This window comes from Chanodichthys erythropterus, chromosome 7 (genome assembly GCF_024489055.1).
Source record: "Chanodichthys erythropterus isolate Z2021 chromosome 7, ASM2448905v1, whole genome shotgun sequence".
Taxonomy (NCBI): Eukaryota; Metazoa; Chordata; class Actinopteri; order Cypriniformes; family Xenocyprididae; genus Chanodichthys; species Chanodichthys erythropterus.
This window is the reverse complement of record NC_090227.1, coordinates 43,979,619-44,006,066: the sequence shown is the minus strand read 5'-3', so window position 1 is coordinate 44,006,066 and position 26,448 is coordinate 43,979,619. Positions and strand designations below refer to the sequence as shown.

General features: G+C 35.2%; 1 protein-coding gene across 1 annotated transcript; it reads left to right on the top strand.

Moving 5' to 3' along the window:
* The first annotated feature begins 1,136 nt into the window (after positions 1-1,136).
* LOC137023496 (semaphorin-7A) lies at positions 1,137-22,063 on the top strand. Its single transcript, XM_067390673.1, has 14 exons — positions 1,137-1,290; positions 4,555-4,694; positions 4,968-5,015; positions 5,422-5,517; positions 5,592-5,670; positions 10,313-10,405; positions 10,538-10,659; positions 12,672-12,835; positions 13,785-13,887; positions 14,436-14,610; positions 16,216-16,325; positions 16,680-16,825; positions 18,363-18,391; positions 19,252-22,063. The coding sequence occupies exons 1-14, from the start codon at positions 1,185-1,187 to the stop codon at positions 19,623-19,625; spliced, it is 1,785 nt and encodes a 594-aa protein (XP_067246774.1). The 5' UTR covers positions 1,137-1,184; the 3' UTR covers positions 19,626-22,063.
* The last annotated feature ends 4,385 nt before the right edge of the window (positions 22,064-26,448 follow it).

The following is a 26,448-nucleotide window of genomic DNA, read 5'->3' as shown; positions in this document are numbered from 1 at the left end:
AGATAAAGCAGTGTGCCATTTTTTCTCCTTTTCATTTTTTATTTTTAAAACTAAATCCTTAAACTAAACAAATGTGAGTACATGCAATATAATTATCATAAGTTAAAACAAAGGATTTTCTCAAAAGGATTTGTAAACCGCAGCAAGTCATTTTCAATTCTTGTTCTGGAAAAGCCCATCAATGACATTTTTTTCTGTCAAAAATGTATTTATATATATATATAAAAGTTTGGTTAGAAACTGTAAACAGCTCATTTATTTTCTCCCAGTGCTTGTCCTCGAATAAGAGAATTTTGCTTTTTTTTAAATTATTATTATTAATGCTCAGTAACATAAGAACATTGTCAAGGAATTGCATACAAATACACATATACAAAAAAGAAACAAACAAAACAAGACTAGACAAAGATACAAGAATGCATTATTGGTACAATAACATACAGGGAAAGCTTTTACATATATGTATTTTCTTTACAAATTTCTTCTAAATATTTTATACATTTTAGGGATTTTTGTTATTTATATATCGAAGACGATTTATTTAATAGATGTGTGTTTTGTACAACGATGACGTTTATTTTGGCGCATGCGCAGTTCAGCATCAGTATTAGCGTGTTACATTGTTCAGTTTCGGTTTAGCAAAGAAAGAAAACAGTCAAGGACATGGCACCAAACCGAGGAGCAGACGCACGGTTAGTTTATTTATTTATCTGTTAGTTAGTTTTTAAAACTTATTGTTTCTGGCATGTGTTGTTTAACGTTACTAATATAACGCTAAAACCAAAATCATTGTAAATGAACGCATCTTCTCTGACAGTTATGATGTCATTTCGCTCCCTGTGGACTATATCTGCTCTTAGGTTACTTAAATTCAGTTTATTCTAATTTATTTAACTTTAATTCAATATATTCCAGTCAAGCTGTTTAGCTGCCATCTAGCGGACACACATGGTCAGACATTTCTCATTATTCGAGCACATCAATAACATATGGCAGCTTTTAATTGTATTGATCATAATTATTGAGTATAATTACAGTTAACTTGGTATTCGATGCAGAACTACAGCATCACATTATCACAAGCACACACATGACTAGTTAAACAGATAACTAACCGCACCTCCTGACGCGTGTTAATCTGAGAGGAAGTTCATATATAAGCAGAGACTGTCTGTCAAACGCGCATGTTAAAGATGGGCTGGACGTGTTTTTCGGTGCTCTTGATATGGATTTCATGTGTTTGTTCAATAAAATTGCATTATGATGCTCGAGTGACGGTGAAAAATGAAGGTAAGTTAATATATTTACGTGTTTTACTCTCAAAATCATCGTTCTGTGAAGAAAAGTCGAACCAATTATGGCACTGATCATTAATGATATGTTGAAAAATAGACAAATATTTGTTTTTAATATCATGCTCAGATTGAATTGTGATGTTTTGTACACTGAACAAAAATATTTTCTTACTCTGTAGTTTTTTATTGTTTTCAAGCACAAATATCTAAATATTCCTTATTCAACAATCAAAATGACAAAAGATTAGTTTTGCTGTCTGAAACAAATATTAAAATTGAGATCTGCCAGTGCGGTCAGAAAAATAAACTTAATTCAGAGGGAAAACTTACATTTTTAAAGACAACTCTCTAGTTCTTATTTGATTCATAAGCTTGCGATTCGATTCAATATAGATTAATTTGGATAAATATCAAGTAGCCTTCAGTATAATTTAATTTTAATTATTTCTCAAGGACAATAATTTACTCACCCCCATGTCATCCAAGATGTTCATGTCTTTCTTTCTTCAGTGGAAAAGAAATGAAGGTTTTTGCGAAAAATTTTTCTCCATATAGTGGACTTCACTGGGGTTCAACGGGTCCAAATGTCAGTTTCAGTGCAGCTCTACATGATCCCAGACGAGGAATAAGAGTCTGATCTAGAGAAACCATCGGACATTTTCTAAAAAAAATTTCTCGTCTGGGATCATGTAGAACTCTTTGAAGCTGCACTGAAACTGACATTTGGACCTTCAACTGTTTGGTGCCCATTGAAATCCACTATATGGAGAAAAATCCTGGAATGTTTTCCTCAAAAACGTTCATTTCTTTTCGACTGAAGAAAGAAAGACATGAACATCTTGTATGACATGGAGGAGAGTAAATGATCAGGACATTTTAATTTGAAAGTGAACTAATCCTTTAATGCTGTAAACTAATGGTCAAACCCTGTCAGATGGTACATTACAATATTAAATTACTATAATGTAATATTACACTACTATAATATTAATGCTATAATATAAAAATAACTATAATATTTGTATTGACCTACAACTAATATAAGGCAGTTTTTATAATTATAAATTTTTTAATGATATAAGAGTAAAAAAATAGAATGATTATGTAATATATTGCATATATTTAGCAAAATGCTCCTCTCTAGAGTTAATTTTTCTAGCTATGATGCGAGATTAAAATTGTCAAAGAGAAAAGCTGCCGTGTGAGGGTGAAATTAGGATAGAATATACCACCGCTACATTTACATTACGTTTTCGTTTGCTTTTTATAGAAATAGAAACCATTTAATTCAGTTGGATAACAGTCGCTTCAGTCCCATCCAGCTCATCCAACACGAGCTGTCGTATCAGAGTTCACGAACGTTTGACGAGAAGTTTCAAGATGACTGACGAGACCATGGCAGAGGATTCATTGCACAACAGAGCCTAAAAGCATCTGACAAATGTCACGCTCAGCACCGACGCTCCATATTCAAAGAGGATGCACAATCGCGATTTAGAAAGCGAAAGTAAAACGCGGTAACCATCTCTCAGCTCTGTGTCATGCTTGAAGGAACATTTGGTCTCTATTTGCACTTTGAATATTTTGGTTGCAGTTATTGTTTACATTTAAGACTAAGAGAAAACTGTTATTCATTTTTATTTATATGATTTTTATTTCTGTGATCAATTTGTGGAGTTCAGTAAGGTCTAACAGTAAGTCTCAGGTCTGAAGGGAGTTGTATGAAATCAGTCAGTCGAGTTTCTGTCAAAAACTTTTACAGTTCTTTTACTGCATATGATAATTCATATTCAGAAAGTAGAACTGAAATGACATTCATTAGATGATGATTAGTTAAAACATTTTGAATGCAGCTGCAGACTATTTTTCTAGTCATGTATTTCATCACTGAGGATTTATTAAAAATAATGTCTCGTTTTCTCTTTACTGAGGTAAATGTGATGTTACATGAGATTGTTCTCAAGCTGTTTTGAGGTTAAAACTCTGGTTGATCGATTACATGAGACATGATTCATTTCAGTAAGTGGTTGTGTATCTTCCGACATTCCTTCTGATGTTCATGCATGTTTATTTGGTGCTGCAACTAGTAGTAAAGAGGAAGAAATGAACAAGAAAGAGTGCCAAAGTGGTATTTATTGATTGAATAAAATTGACAGAATTTCAAAGCCGCTCTGTCTTGTCTGTCAGCATGTTGTCAGTGTCCTCTCTGATCTGCAGTGTTTTTCCACTTCATGAATAAATAGATGTGTGACATGAGAGTGTGAGAACAGTGTCATTTGCTTAAATTGGCAACCCTGAGAATAAATCTTTTTTTAAAACTTCTTTGAAAACATTTTATAGTCAAATATTACATGAAAATAAGTTAAAGGTGTTTTAGATCCACATCTAATATTTAATAGTCAAATCTTCACATTTTCATGCGTCAAAGCCTCACATTAAGTGCCAATTTAAGCAAATGACACTGTTCTGTTCTCATATATTCTCATGAAGTCACACCCTCAAACTCTAGAGTGCGTTTCCTCAAACCAAATACGGTCACAAGTTCCGTCATTAACAACACAATTCATGGAATTTGCAACCATAGTTGGCTAGCGATGCTTTTAAGAAACACTAAGTTGCACAGTATCTTCCAACATTCCTTCTGATGTTCATGCATGTTTATTTGGTGCTGCAACTAGTAGTAAAGAGGAAGAAATGAAAAAAAAAAATAATGGTATTGAATTTGAAAGCTGCTCTGTCGTCTGTCAGCATGTTGTCAGTTTCCTCTCTGATCTGCAAAGTTTTTTCACATCATGAAAAAAATAGATGAGAGTGTGAGAACGGTGTCACTTGCACGAATCTCATGATGAATGTGTGAGAGTTGGCAGATATTACTAGTTAAAGGCGTTTTATATCCAAATATAATATTTAATAGTCAAATATAACATTTACATGCATCGAAGCCTCACTTCATGTTCTCATGTGTTCTCATGAACAATCTTAACTACCCACAAACCACTCTGGGATGCATTTCCCAAAAAGCATCGTTAGCCAAATATGGTCGCAAGTTCCGTCATTACCAACACAATTCAACAGAACTTGTGACCATAGTTGGCTAGCGATGCTTTTTGGGAAACGCTGCCCAGAGTGGGCGTTTGATCTCAGACAGTGTGTTGCGTCTTCTGCATTCAGTTGTGATGTACAGGAACTGGATTTATTTAATTACAAATCCACAATGCACGCTTTATCGGTAAATCATCAGTCTCTCTCTCTCTTTCAGGTATAACCAGGTTTTCTTTTGAAAACCACCAGAGTGGTTTGGTTAAGCTGGTCAGCACCTCTGCTAGCAAAATCATCTGGGTGGGAGGAGACGAGGCCCTCTATTCCATCAAACCAGCACAAGACTCCAAACCCAAACTGGTACCTCATATTGATGCATAATCATCTAAACGCTTCCCACCAGCTGATCATTTTCTGATGTTTTACTTTAAATGATTATGCAAAACTACATAAAACTGCTCTGATGCAAATGATTTGATATATTAAAATCTCTCCATTTAAAATATTTTTCTTGGCTCGGGTAACATGATATAATTTCTGTTATGTTTGTGCAGTATCATCTTTTATTTTTTTGGCTTGTAATATGATAAGTTTGCTGTAATACACATTATATCTGTTTGGATCCTGGTTTAGGTGACTGTGAACCTTTGTAAGAATGAAGGCAAAGATTCAGACAATTCAGTAAGTATTAAAAAGAGTTTAAGGAAAATTCAGGATCAAACTTTACGGAGTATATCACATGCACACCAGTCAGTTTAATCAAATAACCCGTTCGACTGGTTTATATGCAAATAATGCGGCTCTTCATTTGGCTGAACAAGATCAACACATTTCTATACTATTTTGGGTCAAAAATGTCTATATATTTCTGTGAAACATTAACCGTAAGAACAATTTTGTCACTTTTCACACACGCACTTCAATAAACTGACTGAATGCAGGTCAAGGCGTTTAAATGCCAGTTTCTGACCTTACACGAGTTAATGCATTTACAGGACCACTCACATTTTATTATGCATAATCGAACATTAAGGGAAACTTGTTTAAGCAGCTTCTCCATTAAAGGTCACTGCTGTTGATTTTTCAGGAGTGTGCGTATAGGCTCTCTCTGCTCAGTCCGGGCGCTGATGGAAATCTCCTGCTTTGTGGAACGGTTAATGGAGATACAAAGTGCTGTTACATGGTATGTCCTGTTTTCACTGTATGCATTTTGAACTCGTGTGAAAGTATGAAGCTGAGTCATCTCTTTTGTTCCAGAACTCCGATAATTCCCTGACTGACTGCTTCGGATTAGAAAATTATGAGCCAAATATTAATGAGCCGTCATTACTCGTTGGTGAGTATTGGTGTATGCATTTGTATTCATGTGAGTAGTAAGTTTGAGCGCTACTAATTAAAATTGCAAAAATATATTATAATATCCATTGTTTGTGGTTTGATTCAGCATGCATGTCTCTAAGAAATGCATCTGGTCAGCGTGTTATACTTAATCTCCCACTCAGCCCAATGGCTTGTTCATTGTTTGGAAAATACCCGAGCACAGTAGAAGTAATATTATTATCTAATTCTCATACACTCCTACTTTCCCTTCTGCTCCATCACTCCATTACTGAGAAGCACTATTCTTTGGTAAAGAAGCTTACGTTCATTATGAAATGGCGTTCCAGTATGATTTCACATGGAGTTGCATGTTTGTTCTAGTGGTTCGGGAAGCCATCGACATGTTGAAACGCTGTGCTGCTACTGAGGGTCATGGTGCAACTAACATGCAATTCATGTATTTGCATGCGATACCATTTATTGCTGATATTACATATACCTGACTCAATGTTCAACTCACCCAAAAATAAAAACGCACCATAAAAATGTAACAGCGGTCCATATGACATGTGACAAGTCTTCTGCAGTCATATAATGCTTTGTCTGAGGAGCAGACAGAAATGTTATTCACTGAAAATAGAAAGAGCAGCTTGGATATTTTGCTATTGTGTTTCTGGAAATTCACACAGTATGAATTCAAATGATCATGTTTGGTTGAACTACAGTATGTACAGTGTCAGGAATGTGTCTGACGAGAAGAAATGTGTGAATTCATGCACATTTGCATTGCTTATTTCATCAAAATGGTCTTCTGCAATCTAATAAAAGGGAACTGATAGAGGAACTGTGGTTTTCTGTGTGCCTGATGGTATATCGTTTGCCTCCAGTCTGACAGACGGATGTTGACCTTTATTTACAGTGTTTCTGTAGATTAGGATGGTTTGTCCACCCTCACATTATTTGTTTTGAAAGCACCACGTCTGTCTGCACGTGACTAAACACTCTCGTTATTTAGTGTTTATTAAATATCTGTTAGTTATGCTAGATAAAGTTGTAAAGTCTGGTACTTCCTTATTAGTGGAGCACAATGCAGTATTATTATTAGTTTTAGAGACTAACCAACTGGACATGATGCAGGCAGGACTGAAAAACACTCACAATAATGCTTGTGATAATGTTTAAAGGATTAGTTCACTTTCAAATGTAAATTAGCCCAAGCTTTACTCACCCTCAAGCCATCCTAGATGTATATAACTTTGTTTCTGACAAACACAATCGTAGATATGAAGAGTTTGGTTCCAAAACGCGATAAACGCCATTTTCAAAAAAATTAGTTTCCACCAAAATCAGTATTGTATCTGGTCGGTATTGAAAAGTCATTTATTAATTTTGTGCAAAATGAGATATCTGTTGTGTTATTCTGTAATGTTTTCTCCCTTTCTTCCCAAAACGCAACAAACGCCAGTCTCCTTTTTCTGCAGAACGTGATATATCCGCTCTCAACCAATCATAGCGCACCATTCCACGCATTGTAAACATTAAAAGCTTTTTAAAAAGCCGTTTTTAATACCAATGTACTCGGCAAATGTGTTTATTTAACCATGCAGTGGCACCAGATACTCTTTAATCGGTAATGACAAATAATTTATGACATTAACAAGATGACCCATTGAATTCATTTTGGGAGCGACGACTGAATGTATTTTAGTAAAATGTCTGTATATAAGATAAATATTGGCAAAAGTTTAGACTCTGTCATATATGTGAATCAACTTTCTTTGTTGTGTATTTTCAATTAGAAAAATAACTTTTAAATTGATGGATTAATTGCATTTTGAAAAAAACAGTGTTATGGATTTATTGCATTTTGGGAAAAAAATAATATGTTTTTATAATAAACTTTTAAAAATTAAAATGTAGATTTGAATTTTTAATGTTTTAATTACCAAAAGATGCTATGTGAAAGTCTGAAACAGAAAATAGTGGTTTTCATCTTGCCACTTCCTTGGTAAAGAAAACACCTTTTTACTCAAATTAATCAAAATGGAGTTATTGCGTTTTGGAACCAAACTCTTTATATATTAATAAATATCCTGATACATCCAAGCTTTATAATGGCAGTATGCGTTATCAAACGAGTATGTGCTGAAGAAAGTGTTTCAATCCACATCCATATCATAAACATACTCCATACGGCTCCAGAGAGTTAATAAAGGCCTTCTGAAGCGAAGTGATATAAAAAAAATCCATATTTAACAAGTTATGAAGTAAAATATGTAGCTTCCGCTTTCCGTATTCTTCAAAAAGCGTACGCTGTACGTCTTACACCTTCTCTATTCAACTTACGGAACTGATGTTTTTTCCCCCGTAATTTGAATACGGAAGTCGGTCTGGTGGAAGCTACATATTTTACTTCATAACTTATTAAATATGGATTTTTTTTTTTACATTTTACACAAACGCATCGCTTCGCTTCAGAAGGCCTTTATTAACCCTCTGGAGCCGTGTGGAGTATGTTTATGATGGATGGAGACACTTTCTTCAGCTCTTATTTAGTAATGCATACGGTCATTATAAAGGTTGGATGCGTCAGGATACTTATTAATATTTCTCCGATTGTCTTCTTCAGAAAGTCATATACTCCTAGGATGGCTTGAGGGCGAGTAAAGCTTGGGCTAATTTTATTTTGAAAGTGAATTAATCCTTTAAAAGTGCACACTGACCACAACCTACACGTCACAAGAATGCTATGAATAATAAACCACCGTTTCTGCACCCAAGAGGCACCAAAAAGAGACAAGATTTTGGGTGGAGGTTGGGTGTGTTTGTCAGGGCCTGGCTATGAGATCATTGTTTCATTGAGTCCACTGTCAAGACTTCTCTTTATATACTGCGAAAGGAATAGTTCACCCAAAAATGAAATTATCCCATAATTTTCTCACCCTCAAGCCATCCTAGGTGTCTAGGCTTCTTTCAGCCGAACACAATCAGAGTTATATTAAATAACAGCTTTGTAATGCCATTGAATAGGGGTTTCTGAAGCGAAGCGATCAGGTTTTGTAAGAAAAAAATAACCATGTTTAAAGCTATAAACTATAATCACTGGCTTCCAGCAACGGCCGGACGTGTGTCCATGAGTGTGTCGAGTTCATGCGGAAGCATAGTTTTCTTACAAAATCCCATCGCTTCACTTCAGAAGGCTTTTATTAACCCCCTGGATTACTTTTATGATGAATGGATGTGCTTTTTGGTGCTTCAAAAACTCTGGGCTGTGTATTGACAAAATTTTCACGATTCGATTCAATTACTATTCATATGCTTTCGATTCGATTAAAAAAATCTCAACTAATGCTGTAAACTACACATGAGAGTCAGCTGGTACCACTATAATAATGTTGAAGGTTAAATTAACTTGTTTATATACAAACACTTAAATTACACTCGATGTTTTATTATAAATAAAGTTTAGAATTACATAATCATATTTCTACTCCAATTCGTTTTTTTTTTTAAAAATATAAACATTTAAATCGCGGCTGTCATAACGGATTTATTCAAACATGCATTAAATATTGAGGAACATTAAAAATTATAATGAATATGTGACGGTGCATAGCTATATTTATCTTTCTAGAGTCACTTTTCTAGCTGACTAATGAGTTTATGGTCACTGAATGTGTTTTTCTGAGGTAAATGTGACGTCACGTGACACTGAAGCTGTTTTATTGACGTTTTTCTGAGGTTGAAGCACTGATTGAGCGATTACACGAGACATGATACGGATTTCAGTAAGTTGTACTGTATATTTTAACATACCTTCAGATGTTCATGTTTATTTCGCTGTAACTGGTATTAAAGCGGAGGAGAGGATGATCACATGCTTCTCTTTAACTGAGGCGCTAAAGCGATCCGTCACGCCACATTAAACAGCGCCAAAACGGTATTTATTTCTTGAATCTCATAATAAGATGGACGTCATTTGAAATCTGAGACTTTGCTTCATATCAAAAGTAACAAAGATTATTGCGATTAATTGGATGGGAGGAGCTACATATTCTGCTCATTCATCAACTGAAAACAGACCAGACTAATCGATTCTTGGGATTTAAGAATCAATGAGAATGAGAATCGATTAAAATCGAGAAATCAATATTTTTACCCAGCCCTACTATTCAATGCCATTACAAAGCTGGGAAGAGCCAAAATATTATTTAATGTATCTCCGATTGTGTTCGGCTGAGAAGAAAGTCATGCACATCTAGGAAGGCTTGAGGGTGAGAAAATTATGGGATCATCATCATTTTTGGGTGAACGATCCCTTTAATGGTTTGTTCACATCACTATGAGCCCAAGGATATATCTTAGTCTGGGCAGACGGCATATTAAATATTACGTAGATGAAAACTGAGCTGTGTGGGATAGACTTGCAGTCTCTTTAGGGTTACATGCACTGTATACAACTCTCAACTTTCACAATGGTTTTAAGGAGTTTTTTGGAAAGATGATTCGTCAGCAGAATAATTGCCTTGTTGTTTAACAACAGTACAGTGCTGTATGCCTCGTTTTCATTCAGGTGCAAATTAATTGATTGACTAGGAACAGTAATACATATATTTTATTTACCTGCTACATGTGACGTCCTTTATTTGACCTTTCAGGTGAGATGCTATACTTCACTAAGTCTGAAACGGGATTGTACAGGATAAGCAAGGACAAAAATAACAACATTTGGTCTCTGCCATCTGAAATGGGTGAGAAATCAGATTAAACACAATACTACTGACATCTACAGTGTTTCATTGCCACAGTGAGCATTTCACTTTCTCTCTGAAATGAGTTCTTGTCATTGTAAAAATGACATTTTTTTCTCTTCTGGCATTTAGAGGAAAAATACTTGAAGCTGATCGCTGGTAAAGGTGAACACAAGGACAAAGTTTACTCCTTCTTCACAGAGAAGCACAAAAGTGAAGACCGGTGGATTCCACGAGTCTCTCAGAGCTGCATGGTGAGCAGAATCTCGAGATCTTGTTTTCTATGTTTGTGATTGTGTTGTGCTGATAAAGATGTGCGTAAAGACAGTTGTTTACTGTCTAAACATTATTGCAATTAGTGGTTTCGCCAATGTATACATAAACTCAAGGGATTTTTCTACCATCTGAGGATTTTAAAAAATATTGAAAGTCATACAAGTTTAGAAAGACATGAGGGTGAGTAAATGAAGACAAAATTACTTTTGATTGGGTGTTTTAAAGGGATAGTCCAATGACATCTGTCTGTCCCATGTGTGTCCAATTAAAGAATACTGAAGACATAATGCAAATTATTTACTTCAGATCTATATATATAGTATATATACATTTATATGAATAAAAAACTAATTATAGAAAGGCTGTCAGTATTTTTTGGAACTGAAGCACAGTGTAGGTATCACTTCTGTTTCTCAGTCAAGTTCACATTTATCAATAATCTGAAAGTTGCCAAATGTTATCCAATCTCTCTCTCGCTATATAAAGAGTGAAGCTACAAGCATTCTAACTAACTTTATCTAATTTAGTACCCCTGCCAAAACTGAAAACTGCCATCATTTACTCACATTGTTCCAAACTTGTATGACTTCTGTGGAACACAAAGTATATTATATATATATATATAATATATAATATATAATATAATATAATATAATATATAATATATATATATATATATATATATATTTTTTTTTTTTTTTTCATGCATTCATAGACAGCTATACAGAGAGCAATAGAGTGAAACTACAAGAACCCCGAATTCTAACAAACTTTTCCTAAGCGGCACTCCACCCAAAAATGAAAACTGAAAAACGCCCAATGACATCTGTGTGTCCAAGTAAATACTGCATATGTAATGCTAGTTATATTAGATAATATTTGGCAATTTTGAGATATATCTGTCAGTAAATGCAGCCTGATGTTGAGGCGTCTTGCACAGAATGAGTGTTTCCTTTGCACTCTTTCACCTGCTTAAATGTTATTTTAGTAGATGTGAAATGATGACACCTGCATCACCACCTTTATCGAAGATGTTTCTCAGTAACTAGCCACATTTGTGCTAAAGATCAAATTTCTATAACTATAAGCACAGGTGTTAATGACACATGTCAAGTGTTGTGAGAGTTCAGATGTTGTCAAAGCTCTGAATAGATGCATGTAAGATGCATTGAATTTTTGCAATTATGAAAATATTGATTGAACATGCCATTTTAAATCTTGTTCAGTATGAAATCAGGATATTGCTGCAGATTCCTGGTCCTTATGTTTCAATTTGCTTGAATGCATTATATAATCTGAGAAATATTGTGAAAGTTAGGCCTTTTAGTAATCGCAGAGTGATGCAGAAAAACTTGCAGAACTTCTTTTTATTCTAGTCATCATTTACTCACCCTCATCAACCCAAACCTGTATAAGTTTTTCTTCTGTGAAACACAACAGATGTTCAGCTGAATGTTCATATTGCTTTTGTATATACACTGTCGGCACACAGGAGCACAAAGTCCTTTTTTGTCCTTTGTGGACTCCAACAAAGGACAAAAAAACACCATAAATAATTAATAAAAGTAGCTCATATGACTGCACTTAATAATAATAAACATTTTATAAAGCGCCTTTTAAAGCAGCTTCTCAAAGTGCTGTACACAAAATAAGCAATACATAGCTCAAGTAATAAAAAGAAACCTCAAAAACAGATCTTAAGCGTGTTTGAGAAGTTGGATTGTGGGTTAGAAATACAGCCAGAGAGAAAACAGACATCAGGGTGAGAAGACAAACACCAAGTGGTGACAGTAATATTATAGTGTAAAGGGCCTAAGACGGAGCCCTGGGGAACACCAGTGAAAACAGAGCTAATCTCAGACCTGTAAACACACATAGAAATGAACTGAGAATGGTCAGTAAAACTGGATTTGAACCACTTCAAAGCTGTCACACCAAAAACTACACATGCATTGACCCAAAGAGTTGAACACGTGATGATCTGTTTCAGAATGACAGAGGCGGTCGTAAGGGTCATCTTCAGAACAGCTGGACGTCCATGATTTACGCCCGTCTGTTCTGCGGGAGAGGATATGAGTTCAGTCAGCTGATAGATGTGGCCACACTCGAAATGGATGACGACATCAAAATTTATGCGCTTTTCAGAAACTATTGGTAAGGAAATAACCGTCATCTCATGCTGTGATATTTTATTGTAGGTGATTAGTGTGTGTAACTTTAACTACAGTCTGTCATCTCAATAGTTGAATACTTGGGCTGGGTTGAAAATATAAATCTGGATTTTAATTGATTCTCAGTTTGATGAACAGATGTCGATTATTAAATCCTTAGAATTTATCTTTTCAGTTGATGCTTGCAGAAAACATCACTAAATATTTATAATAAGATTTATGCTTTGATATTTTGAAGCTTTTAAATTCAGTCAGTTTTATCACATCGTGAATCAATCATCTTTTCCTCTTTACTAATAGTTGCAGCACCAAATAAACATGCATGAACATCAGAAGGAATGTTGAAAGATACAGAACAACTTACTGAAATTAATCATGTCTCATGTAATCGATGTTTCAACCGTGGAAACGCGTCAATGCCACCAAAAACAACTCTAGAGAGGAGCATTTTTGATAAATATATGCACTTTTATGCACCATTTAAATGAAGAAACATTTATGTAATCAAAAAGGCTATTATAACTTTACAATAATATTAAAGGTTAAAATGAACTACTAAAGGCATTTTTTATAATAATTGAGAGACATTTTTCCTTGAGAAAGTCTGTACCTGTTATATATCCAAGTGAATCGATATCAAATCACAAGCTTCTGAATAAAAATCAAATCATGAAATTTGTGTCAATGCCCAGCCCTAGTAAATACCCATGACACCCCAGTGTGCATCTGTTTAAAGTCTGTCACATCAGTGTACAATGCCAACATGACAGCTGGTGGTCACATGATCCTGTTGAATACTACATGTTGATTCAGTGTAGAGTGTTAAAAGCTCCAGGAAACATCTGTCACTTGACAGTTCCACAAACACTGAGAAAAAAAGAAGAAGGTGTGGCTCGTGTTTAAAGTGTGAAGATCTGCATCTCTATTTACAGGAACATGAGTGCTGTGTGTGTCTATAGCATGGCAAAAATCAGCACTATCTTCAGTTCCTCTCCATTCAACTCCAAAGATCCTGACAATCATCGGCCTGGAATGGTGAGAATGAAGCGATACTGCTTGTATAATCGCAAAATAAGAACTATATTATCACCCTAAAAAGGCATTAAGAAATTAGGATATGAATTTCTGTTTTGAAACAATGTGTATTAAGAAAAGTGCTACACTTGACTTGACTTGTCAATATTGTCTCTATGGAGCTCAACACGGTCCGCCAAAAGTTGGCACTTTACTAAATGATTCATTCTGTAGTTCTGAGACACGAACCAAACCAAACAACTCCGGATGTATCATAACATTAAAAGGCAAGTCAGTGATGTAATCAAAAGACAAAAGGTACAAGACTGTGTAGTCACTTTTATGAGGGAATGAATGAACTACACATCTCATAAACTGAATGATGTAATCCAGTCAGTCTTTTTAAAAAGGTTTTAATGATTCCTAACAACTGTTTAGCACATATGGTCACCTCAACTCTTGATAGAGATTCTGAACGACCGTCTCGAACCGACTGTTGAGCTCTGTAGTCCAATCAACAGCTCACGATTATCCCATTCCTTCTAACTAACTAATCGTTGTTCTCTTAGTGTGTCGCTGACAGTACTTCTCTAAGTGATGAAGTGCTGACGATTATGAAGGAGCGTCCCGAGATGAAGGATTGGGTGATGCCAGAGAACGACCCCCTACTGTTCAAACACAGTCATTACAATCACATCCAGGTGGACCGACAGCAAAACAACACTGTCCTGCTTCTGTCTCTAGGTGAGTCTACATCAGCACAAATAGTAAACTGTCTTTATTGTTTAGAAGAAGTAAGAAGACATTCTCATAATCATGTTGGATTATTTTAATTACTGGTATAAGAGTTGAAAGGTCTGTAATCTTCACTTAGCGTACGCTTACTTTCTGCTTTAATAAATCCCTTTTTTTTCGTCTGATGTAGGATGAGATCAATGGAATTTAGGATCAGATCCGATTGTACGTGCGTTTAATAAATGAGGCTACTGGTTCCTTAATGATCCTCGTAAACCTCCTACTAAAGAAAAATATTAAACAAAATACAAAGAAAAGATCAAGATGAATTGGCTCATGAGAGACATTAGTCTGTTTGTTAATTTTATGATGTGCTTCTCATGAACATCCTGTTCACTCTGAAATACGTCACATTAGAGAAGTTAACTGGGTTGTAAATGCAGTTTCATGTTGATTTAAACTCATATCAGTTTCACATTTAAATGACCAGCTCCTACAGGAAAAGGCAGGGACAGATTATTGCTAATGAATCATTGATAATGTTGTGTTAGTCAGATGACTGCGGCTGAATGAATGAGGAGTGTAGTATGATTTATCAAAGTGATGCAATCTAATAGTTTCAAACCCTAGTGAGCCGTCTTACTAGGTGTCATTATTATTAGGCATCATAGACATGAAGGCTGTTCCACACTAGGTAGAAACGTGATGCTTCTATATATGGCCAAAATCAAAGTCTCACATGTGACCAATTGCAGAATTATGTAATTAACCCTTGTGCAACCTTATGGACATTTTTGGCTTTTTTAGTTTTGTTTTTTTTTAATCATTTTGTCTCTGTTAATGCCAGTTGCATAAATGTTGGCACATGTGTGTATTTTTATTGGAATTTTACTATTTCACCCCCATTTCCTTTAAAAAATCTATTTTGCATCAGTAACACAAAATGGTTCCTCTCAGGACCTTAAGGACAAAGATGTCCCCATTGAAACCTGCCACTTTTAATCCCAGGGACATTTAACTATAAAATTATGCAATCTTTATTAATACGCTTTCATTCTGATGGCAAGGCTTCAAAATTTAGGTTTTTACTTTTTTTTTTTTTATCAGATGGTTCCATTCCAATGGGGAAAATTTAATACTGCGCTCAAACAAAATCTTACTGAAAGCTCATTTTTTGAGATATCAACCTCAAATTTGGAACACAACTTTGATTTTCTAGCAGTTTTAGGAGTTCAACATATTTCATAAAACATTTGATATACAATAATGTTCATAAATCAATTTAATTAACTTAAACCTCTATAACTTTTTAAACTTTTTTTTTTTTAACTTCAACAATAATCTTTTTTAAAATGAGACCAAACTTAAGTCTGTGTTCGCAAGCTTCACACTTTTATGACATGGACATTTTTGTCCACTATAGACCACTGTCATTTTTTTAAATTGACACAAAAGGGTTAAAAACCAACTATTTCATGCAAAAGCAACATGTAACATCAAACTGTGTTAGTGTTTGTATGATGTGCATGTGACAGGTGCTGTCTTTGTAGGGAGCTCCCTATGCAGACAGATTAGTTATATGTCCATATCGAACGTTTTCTTATTTTCTCACAGAAAATGGAGGGGTTCATAAAGTCCTGGAAAAGCCAGCTTTTGTCATTGCGGAGTATCTCCCGTTTCCCCATGGGACACACATCACCAGCATGCTGCTGGACGATTCTGAGGTATGATCCAAAAATAACATCCTCTTCCTTTTATGCATACTAAAATAAAAGTTTGTAATGATGTCTCCAACAGTAGAGCATCGTCAAGGTCATGGGTTGCACGATCTGATAAAATCTGTTTTTTAAATGCAATGCAAAACTGTAGATTGTTGTAGGTGATAAATAATGTGTGAACATCCTATGCTTTGAGCTCACCATTAATTGCTTTTAATTACTCTGAAAGTAGATACCTGATGAGCAGTCTCTATATGGTTTCTTAATTTAATTTTTTAGGATCTATGATTGATCTTCATTCTTTTAATCTTATAGATGTATCATTAGCTGTACTAATGTATCCTGTGTTTAATTTCTCAGAAGCGTCTGTTTGTGAGTTCCAGTAATGAGGTTGTTCAGATTGACCTGAAGGCATGTCATGTGTACGGAGATGAGTGTACCGAATGCTTGTTATCGCGAGACCCCTACTGCGGTTGGAACGGTTTGCGCTGCACCTTCACACCAAAGTAAGATATCATTTGCTGCTCACCCACAAGTCTGCTTCCTTCCTGATTACAAATGTCTTTTTAACATGAGCCATAAACTGTTAATAAAGCTCCCGTTAGTAACGTTCATAGTAGTCTGTTAATTCATAGTAAAATAAATTAAGCTAGAGCATTCTGGGTGGTTGTAAGGTGGTTTCATACTGGTTTGAGTCTCTCTGATCTGCAGAATGAGTTACACACATTTAAGTTTCATAGTGTTTGAGGTTTGTTCAATTCATAATGAGCACTAGTATTAAGGTCAGGGCCTGAATTTCATTTTGAAAAAGTGGGGGTGGAGGGTTTCCCCTCTGAGGTGAATTTAAAGGGGGAGTTAAATTACATTTATATCATCTAAATGTTTGCTCACTCTATGTATTTGTGTTTTTACAATGGGGTAATTTTGTTGCACAAGGAAGATTGATTTCAACCTTGAATTGAATGAGCAAAAAAAAAAAAGACAAGTAAACAAGAACAAAAACATTACAAGCAGAAGCACAAATAAATACAACAAAATAAAAATTAAATAAAGAGTACTTTAAGGTTCAGTTAGGTCTAACAGTATTCAGATACAGGAACTGGATAAAACTAATGTTTCATTGTATAAATTAAATACAGATATTCGCTATCTTTTGTTGTTTGATTAACATTAAAGACCGACAGCAGCAGGAATATTAGGCTGCTGTCACTTTAAGAGCGAATGCACAGATTCAGTATACTGATATACTTGCGTTTTCTTTTTCAACTGTTCACTATATTCGCCAAGACGGGCATTTTGACAAATTTGTGCATTTCTAACTGCATTAATCCGTGAAAAAGCACTCCGTTTGGTACTCGTGAGCTGTTTGAGAGGCGGCTTTATGTGTGCGCTCTGGTGATGAGTACACAGAAAACCGTCTTTCAGAGAGCATGCGACTCAAGCACTACTGAATGCTTTAAAATCGCTTGAATGTTTAAATTGACAAGTCGTGTGTATGCTGAACTTTAGTAACGATGCAACACTGGCCGATTAGGCAAGTGAAAATTCTGACCCAAAACTTGTACAGATGTGATAGCACTAAATCACTCTTTGTTTCACAGAGTTTTCAAATTACTGATTTGATAATCTGTGTGGGTTATTTTGCTCATTCAACCAACAAGCTAATTCCGTGAATTTCCCGCCTTTATACATGCGAAACCTGTGGGAATGAGTACAATTATGTGCAACACCTGTGCCACAATTCAAGCCCGGATGTTGCTTGACTTGCTTCTCTTTGCTTGCTGATGCTCAATCATTCTGAAACCACATTATAACCACAAAAAAACCCTTAACCTCTTTGCATCGCATTACCTGCCCTTACAACTCCATTACATGAAACCAATTTTAGTATATTCCCACCCATTTCTTTGTAATATACCACTAAAACTCAACTTCCCCCACACACACACACCCACCCACCCGAAACCCACGCTGCACCATTTACATCTATTCAAGTAAAACTTATGGAAAGTATCATTAATGTTCCTCTTTTTTTCTCCACAGCAGTCAAGTAGAGGACCCCCACGTTTGCAGTAAGTGTCTGTTTTTGATGATGATTGCATTTAGGTGTTTTTTTTTTAACTCAAACCACCACCTTCAGTGCTAAAAGTATTTAGTATTTTCCTAGGAAGCATCCCAAGTGAAAATGTGACTGATTTGAGACACTCTTCATTGGCAGTAACTTTTGTATGCCACACAAAAAAATTAAATCACCATTTATCCATTAGTGAAGGGATTCCCAAACTTTTTGGTCATCCAAACCCCTTAGATGTAAAATATGTACTTTTAAAGCAGACATATAATCCCCTTTATAAAGTTTCTGGTGTCTCCAGAATGTGTCTGTGAAGTTTCAGCTCAAAATACCCAACAGATCATTTATTATAGCTTGTCAAATTCGAGCAAAAACACACCGTTTGTGTGTGTCCCTTTAAATGCAAATGAGCTCCACTTTCCAGAAGAGGGCGGAGCTTTAACAGCTCAACAACAACAAAGCTGGAGAATCTCACGCAGCCAAAATGATGACGGTGTTCAGCTTTACATTGTAGTCGACACTGATGGAGAGACTCAAAACCGTATCGCATTTCAGTTTTGTTTCAATTAATTGTGCAGCCACATTTATTTTATTTTCATTTTACATTTAATTGTTAGCTTTTCATCAACTCGTGTGGGAAACCCTGCATACTAATGAGTCAAAGAAACCATTTCTGCTTGTGGTATTGAATGAACTATTTATATTCAACAAGATAAAAAAAAGGATCTCTGAACTCGTGGTGTATTCTGGGATTGCTTTCTAGATTGGCAGTGCATTGGTTTACAAAAAGAGTGAAATGTTTTCACAAATATCCATTTATGTCAATTCAGCAAACTCATCACATGACCGTCTCTCCCACAGATCCAGCTTTAGTCGCACTATCAAGGACTGAAATTAGTGCTGAGACATCAGTGGTTCATGTCCCGCCGTCCTCTAGACACTTCCTGCTCTGCCCGATGAAATCACATCACGCCACGTACCACTGGCTCCACGGTAACGCGCGCGAGGAGTGCGTTGATTCGGATCAGGGCTGTTTGTATCTCATTGAAAGCATGAACGAGACTCATGAAGGGCCGTACATCTGTGTGTCTTCAGAGAACGTCCATCAGAAGACCTATAATAGGACCGTTGCTGAATTTCAGCTCAGCATGAGCCGGTCAGACGCTCACAGCGTCACTCCAATAGTGTTACCAAGCTTGTTACTTCTGCTCACAGCGCCTTACTTCCTGTTATAGACTTTTAAAAGTATTATCAACCCGTCAAATCACTTATTTCTAAAGTGCTTTACACAATAGAGACTGTGATGAACAGGAAAAGAGTTCAATGATGTAAACAGAGCTCAGCAATAGTGGACATTGTTCACAACCTGTTTAATATTTTTCTTAATTATTGCCAGAGGAAATATTATTCTACATTTTAAAGAAAGTTTATACAGATTTAGTTTTATTTACAAAAACTTGCACTGATGAATCATTCACAGCGACACCAGCAAACAGGGTAAATACGCCAACATACACCAGAGATTTACAGAAATGTGCAATATATCGTGAGTGAGTCACAAGATTATGAACACACACGAGGTTATGTGGGAGAGAATAAGTTTGGATTTCATAATTCCACATTTTTTACAGGATATGGAGAGATTATATATATTATTGTTTTCATGATCAGCAGCGTTTTAGTCATGTGATCAAACATTTGGACACAAACTCAACGATTCGTCGTGATCGTACAAACCCTTTTGATCTAAACAAGCTACATTAGTTTAGTAGACAAAAATAAATCAAACCGAGTTGTGCAGAACTAGACGAAGCTCAAATATGAGAGTTCATTTGCATCATGTTTTGATCGTTTATTTACGCATTAATATTCGAACACGAGCAAATGAAGAACGAGTCGATGTGTCTGAATGTTTGAACATCTAAAGCACGATTTGAGCGATTGTTATTTATATGTAGAGGTGTTTAAGACTAACAGTCTGTAATTTAGGACTATTAAATATAGATAAGAATAGTAAGAGCATGTCATTGGATCATTCCAACTTCAACAGCAGCCACAAGATTTTTTATTTTCTAATGTCTACATTAAATATCAATTCAAGTCTTATTTTGTGTAAAGAAAGAAGATTGAAGATTGTGCAACGCTGTGGTTTATGAACATTTCACAACCAGTGTCACTCCAGTTGATGTTTCAATTGTAAAATGTTGTTTAACAGAAATCAATAGTTTTAGAATCAGTTGTTCAAACGTTATCCAGTGATTCAGACAGCAATGCATTGTGTGTGTTTGTATGAAGATGCGATTGAGTCATATTTATTTTGAGTGAAGGATGTGAATGTGCAATAAGGAGGTGATATATAGAGAGCATGTCTTAACCACTGTGACTAACCTGTTTATACATAGAACCATGTGTGTAAGATTTGCCAACAGATGTTTATTTTTCCTTTTTAAACTTGCTGATTTATATTTTTATATTTATTGCACTGTGAACTTCCACATTTGAAATCTATAGGGTTCTGATAAATCTGAGTAACATGAGCATCTGCTGGAGGACATGAATGAGGAAGTGAAGGTCGAACACGCCCAGCGTCAGAAGGTCATGAAACTGGAATTCTTTACATGTGATGATGATGTATAACACCCTCAGAGAGTGTTGGTGGATTCACCTCTTCACACACTGACTTTTGTGAAAGGAATCTGATTAAAGACTTCAAGTAAAACCTCGAATGTTCTTGTTTTAACTCTCTCTCAGTCATGGCGTAAATTACTGATGACCAAACAGGATGTGACTGACAACATCTGAATCTCACCGATTGGTTTCCACACAATCAGATGTTCAGTAATTCTAAAAGTACACAGAGAAACTAGTTACAATTTGTTTCCTTTTTTGAAATGCTGTGGCTGTTAATTCCGCAAATATGTCCACGGCAGATACACAAAACATTTACTGAAAGAAATGGGCCTCATTTCGATTATCATTTCGCCCTCGAATTGATTAATTACATATAACAAAAGTTTATATGCGTTTATGTTAGATGCGATTAATCACAATTAATCGATTTAACAGTATCAGGATCATTTCTCAAATGTGTGGACATGTTATTCAGAGGAAATTAATCTATTTCTGCATTATAGGCCATTTTATAGCCTACAGATTTGGCTGAAATAATTTACACGTGTGGAACTAACGTACGCATAAATAATTGAACCTTAATGCTGTCTAATTATACCAACAGGGTTTATTATTATTATTTATGCACAGATTTCTACAGTTAAGCACTTTTTCATGTCAAAGATTATCTGAACATGGATTTTGGCGTATGCTACGAACACTCTTAAGATCAAATCTGCATATGCATGCTTTATAAATTAAGCCCCAGAAGTCTATTCACTTCCCATCATGCACTAGATCTCAGATCTCGCCCCCCCATTGACTACCATAGTAGGAAAATAAATACTATGGGATGAGATCTGTTTGGTTAATGACATTCTTCCAAAATATCTTCTTTTGACATTTATACAGGTTTAAAACAACCTGAGGTCGAGTAAATGACAGAATTATTTCTGGGTGAACTGTGCCTTTAATTTGATCACGTTGGACTAAAAGCTGCTGACTTTGCTCACACAGGGTGTAACAACTTCTCCAAACTGTTTTGATAATTTTTGTACTTTGTTTGACCTGAATAAACTTCTTTCACTCTAAAATAAGTTGCTTAAGATTTACAAGGCGGATCATATTTGAGCAGGAACACCAAATTAAGTAAAGGATTTTCAGCACAGCACAAGTTTACACTTTTTTCAAGAATTTGAATTCCTAAGTTTTATCTTAAGTATATAAAATAACATTCTTAAGGGAAAAGTATTTTTGGGAATACAAATACTTTTAAAATACAAAATCTTTCTTAAGTTAGAAAATATAATAAAAGAAGAATTTTGTTCTTGAAAATGTTCAAATTTCTTTGATACTTTAGTTTCTAGAGCTTCACTGCTGGAAAAACGTTAAAATATGTTCATTACAAAGTTGACAGATTATGGACTAGTTATGGTTCTTTTATGGAGTTCGTGAAATTGAAATAGTTCAAAAACTGCTAGTCATATTGAAAAACAAAAAACAAAGTGAACCACAAAGTAAAAGATATAAAGTAAAGCCTTATCTTAGCATGTTTAAAGCTGTGAACCATGTCGTGTGCTGCAAACAAAACTCCATGTCCAACATTTTTGTGTTAAAGTGCTCAACAAGCATTTTCATGGGATTTCTCCTAATTAAAATGAAACAAGGTTGTATTGTTGTCATCATGATCACCCAATGCACATCACATAGGAGGTTTAGGAACTTAAATCAAGAAAAGAGTTAAATCTTCAAGCATTAATTGTAATCAGTAAGTGCTCAAATTTGCCAGCCAAAAACAAAAGCACAAAACTCCAAGATCTTCCTGAGCAATGCTGTTACCAGAGAAGAATACAACCAATAACAACTACAGCTAAACAACTTCCATTTACAAAAATCATTTGACAGAACGTGTCCTTCTACTATCTGCACACGAGCGCCACCTTGAGGACTGAGCTAACTTGACATGAAAGACTCAGTTTCCACATGAATTTCAGTGGTTGGTTTCAAAATGCATCAGACACAGAAAGCATGTGAGAAGATAAAGCTGTCAATAGCTAACAAAAATATAGATATTAATAAATATAAAAAAAGATATCTGCAAGCAACACATAACTAGGTCCAACATCCATCATGTGAGAATAACCCGTTACAAAAATATTGTTTGATTGTTGCTGTTATTATGAGTTATGATGACAGAAGTTCAGAGAATCAGTCAATTACAACATAAATCATTATTATGAGATAAAAATGTGAAATTATAACTATAGGCACAATTTTTTACTATGTTGGTGCTTGACATATACGGTGCATCCGGAAACTATTCACAGCGCTTTTTCCACATTTTATGTTACAGCCTTATTCCCAAATGAATTAAATTCATTATTTTCCACAAAAATCTACAAAACAATACCCCATAATGAGAACGTGAAAGAAGTTTAAGTTTTAATTTATTAAAAAAAAAAAAATCACAAGTATTCACAGCCTTTGCCATGACACTCAAAACTGAGCTCAGGTGCTTCTGTTTCCACGGATCATCCTTGAGATGTTTCTACAGCTTGACTTGAGTCCACCTGTGCTAAATTCAGTTGACTGGACATGATTTGGACACATACCTGTCTATATAAGCTCCCACAGATAACAGTGCATGTCCGAGCACAAACCAAACCATGAACTCCAAAGAACTGTCTGTAGACCGCTGAGACAGGATAGTATGGAGGCACAGATCTGGGGAAGGGTAGAAACATTTCTGCAGCATTGAAGATCCCAATGAACACAGAGGCCTCCATCATCCATAAATTGCAAAGATTTCAAACAAACTTCTTTCATTAAGTTGTCATTATTGGGTATTGCTTGTAGAATTTTGAGGAAAATAATGAATTTAATCAATTTTGGAATAAGGCTATATTGATTCAATACTGAGAAGCACAAAACTCCAAGAGTGATGCTGTTACAAGAGAAGAACAAATTCCATACATACATATATATGATGTTTCTTCTCGTTATACCTGTTAATGAAAAATACATAATGATTAAGATTTTTTTTTTTTACCGTTCATTTCCGCTTCACCATCTTGGTATAAATAGCATGTGGCCTAGACTTTCATCCTTCTCTATAGTAGTTCTGTGTGAACTGGCATGATCTCTTTACTTTTTCCTTCTTTCCCTCAGGACCTCCTCTCTCCTTACAAGGTCAGCATCGAGTCTTTCCCTGTATTTTTGTGTCCTCTCGTTATCTGCCTGACAGAAAATATTGCATCTTTTAATATGCAAAGCATGGTGAAAACTAAATTAAGTATAAAATTGAAAAGGAATACATTAATTGTATGGGTAATTTAAAGTTCATAATTAAATTCATTCAATATGTTTTGAATATTTAATTATTTAAAAAAAAAAGGTGTGACTTGGAAAACAGATAATCTCTTGGTTAACTAAAAACAGCTATCTTATACTAAGCATTTAATTGCCACATGGCAGCAATGATTTTTAAAAATAAGTAAAATTTGTATGCAAAGTTATGCAAATAATGTCACACCATAAGACAAAACACTGACCACTAGTGAATATATCAGATAACGAGCTTTTTAAAAATGAAAAAGTCAGAACTCACCTCTTGACCTTCCAAACCACTCCAGAGGTGACACTGCGACTTCCTGGTTGATCATAATGATGTCCAAATTATTGCCCGTTCAAAATATAGATTCTAATGTCACGCCAAATGACGGCCATTTTACGGACGAAACATATTTGGCCAGAACCTGATTTAAAATCATGCACAGACATCAACACATGTCCATTAAAAATGCCTAATTCTGTTACTTAAACTGTAAATTATCTATTATTTATACTTTGCTGAGATATATCATCATATTAGTACGGTCAAACATTGCCCGGACAGTGACATATGACGATTTTTATGTTCAGATATCTGAACTAGAGTATGCTGTAATAATATCTTGTCAGAGGAACAACATACATATGTATTTATTTATTATTATTATTTTTTTTTTACAAATACCCATTTTTATTAGTATATGACATCATGGATAGGTATTGTATGTCAAGTCATCCACCCGTATGTTATAGTTTCGCTCTTTCCTCTCACAAATATGACTATGTCATAATTTCGACTTTTTAATGTCAATTATTTAGAAAAACGCCTGATTCTTTTTTTCTTATTTGGGTATTTGAAGTGAAGGTAATGGCAATAACTCATAGTTAAGGCCTCATAACCCATATGCTTGTGTTAAACCTCATTACAGACTAAAACTCTCAGATATTCTGAAGTTATGAGAATAGTTTTGTTTATATTTTACTTTCTGAGGACTTTTATTTTCACGAGGGGCGCGCGCAAAACTCGATATAACGGAATAACGGTAGCGCAAAATCACGATCATAGCGATAATTATCAAACACACCACACATAGAAAATAAATTATAGTTTTACCTGTTTGTAGCTCCTTCTTTGACCGTCTGTGGCGTTAAACTCTTCCGAGACAACATTAAGCGGCTAACCGTCCTCAGGTGACGAAAACAGCAGAAAGAGCGCGGAAAATCTGCCGCGAGATCACGTGACCGTTAAGTGGCGTAGCATTACGTATCTTTACAGGAATATTTTTTTATCGTGTTTATATTAATAGATCTGACTAATACTTTTATATTGTGAAATTTTAAATAAAGTGGGGGGAAGTTTACAGGTGCCGCTTTATAATTTACATCCAAGTGAACGGATGCGGACGTCACGTGACTTGAGCATTAAAGGGTCCCGATCAAATTGTATGTTTATAGTGAAATATTATTATTATTATTATTATGGTATTCAATTATAACAAAAATGAAAAATTGGATTGGATTGAATTGTTGGACTTTTTAGGGAGCAAACGTTTCAGTGCACTGGAAGGATTTTGCGATTGAGACAGCACTTAAAAGGGCCGACTCCCTGATAAGAGCCCTGACTAGTGAACTAGGGAGTTAATCGAGATGCACCCTAGACCAGTTCCTGGATCAGTATCTTTATACGCTGAAACATTATTCCAAACAGTCTCATCTTTGACCCTCAATGAAGAGACCAAATATGAAGTTAAAAACCTGTAGTTGTGGCCGTTTATGGCTCTACAAAACCTGAAGCACTTTAAAGGGTTAGTTCACCCAAAAATGAAAATAATGTCATTAATTACTCACCCTTATGTCGTTCCACACCCATAAGACCTTCGTTAATCTTCGAAACGCAAAATAAGATATTTTTGATGAAATCCGATGGCTCAGTGAGGCCTGAGCAATGACATTTCCTCTCTCAAGATCCATTAATGTACTTAAAACATATTTAAATCAGTTTATGTGAGTACAGTGGTTCAATATTAATATTATAAAGCCACAAGAATATTTTTGGTGCGCCAAAAAAACGAAATAACGACTTATATAGTGATGGCCGATTTCAAAACACTGCTTCAG

Bases quoted from the DNA above. Each gene is read 5' to 3' on its own strand.
- LOC137023496 (XM_067390673.1), top strand. From the start codon at position 1,185: ATGTTAAAGATGGGCTGGACGTGTTTTTCGGTGCTCTTGATATGGATT. The intron at 5,671-10,312 runs GTGAGTATTGGT...TTGACCTTTCAG, and splicing joins TGAGCCGTCATTACTCGTTG to GTGAGATGCTATACTTCACT. The intron at 10,660-12,671 runs GTGAGCAGAATC...GATCTGTTTCAG, and splicing joins GAGTCTCTCAGAGCTGCATG to AATGACAGAGGCGGTCGTAA.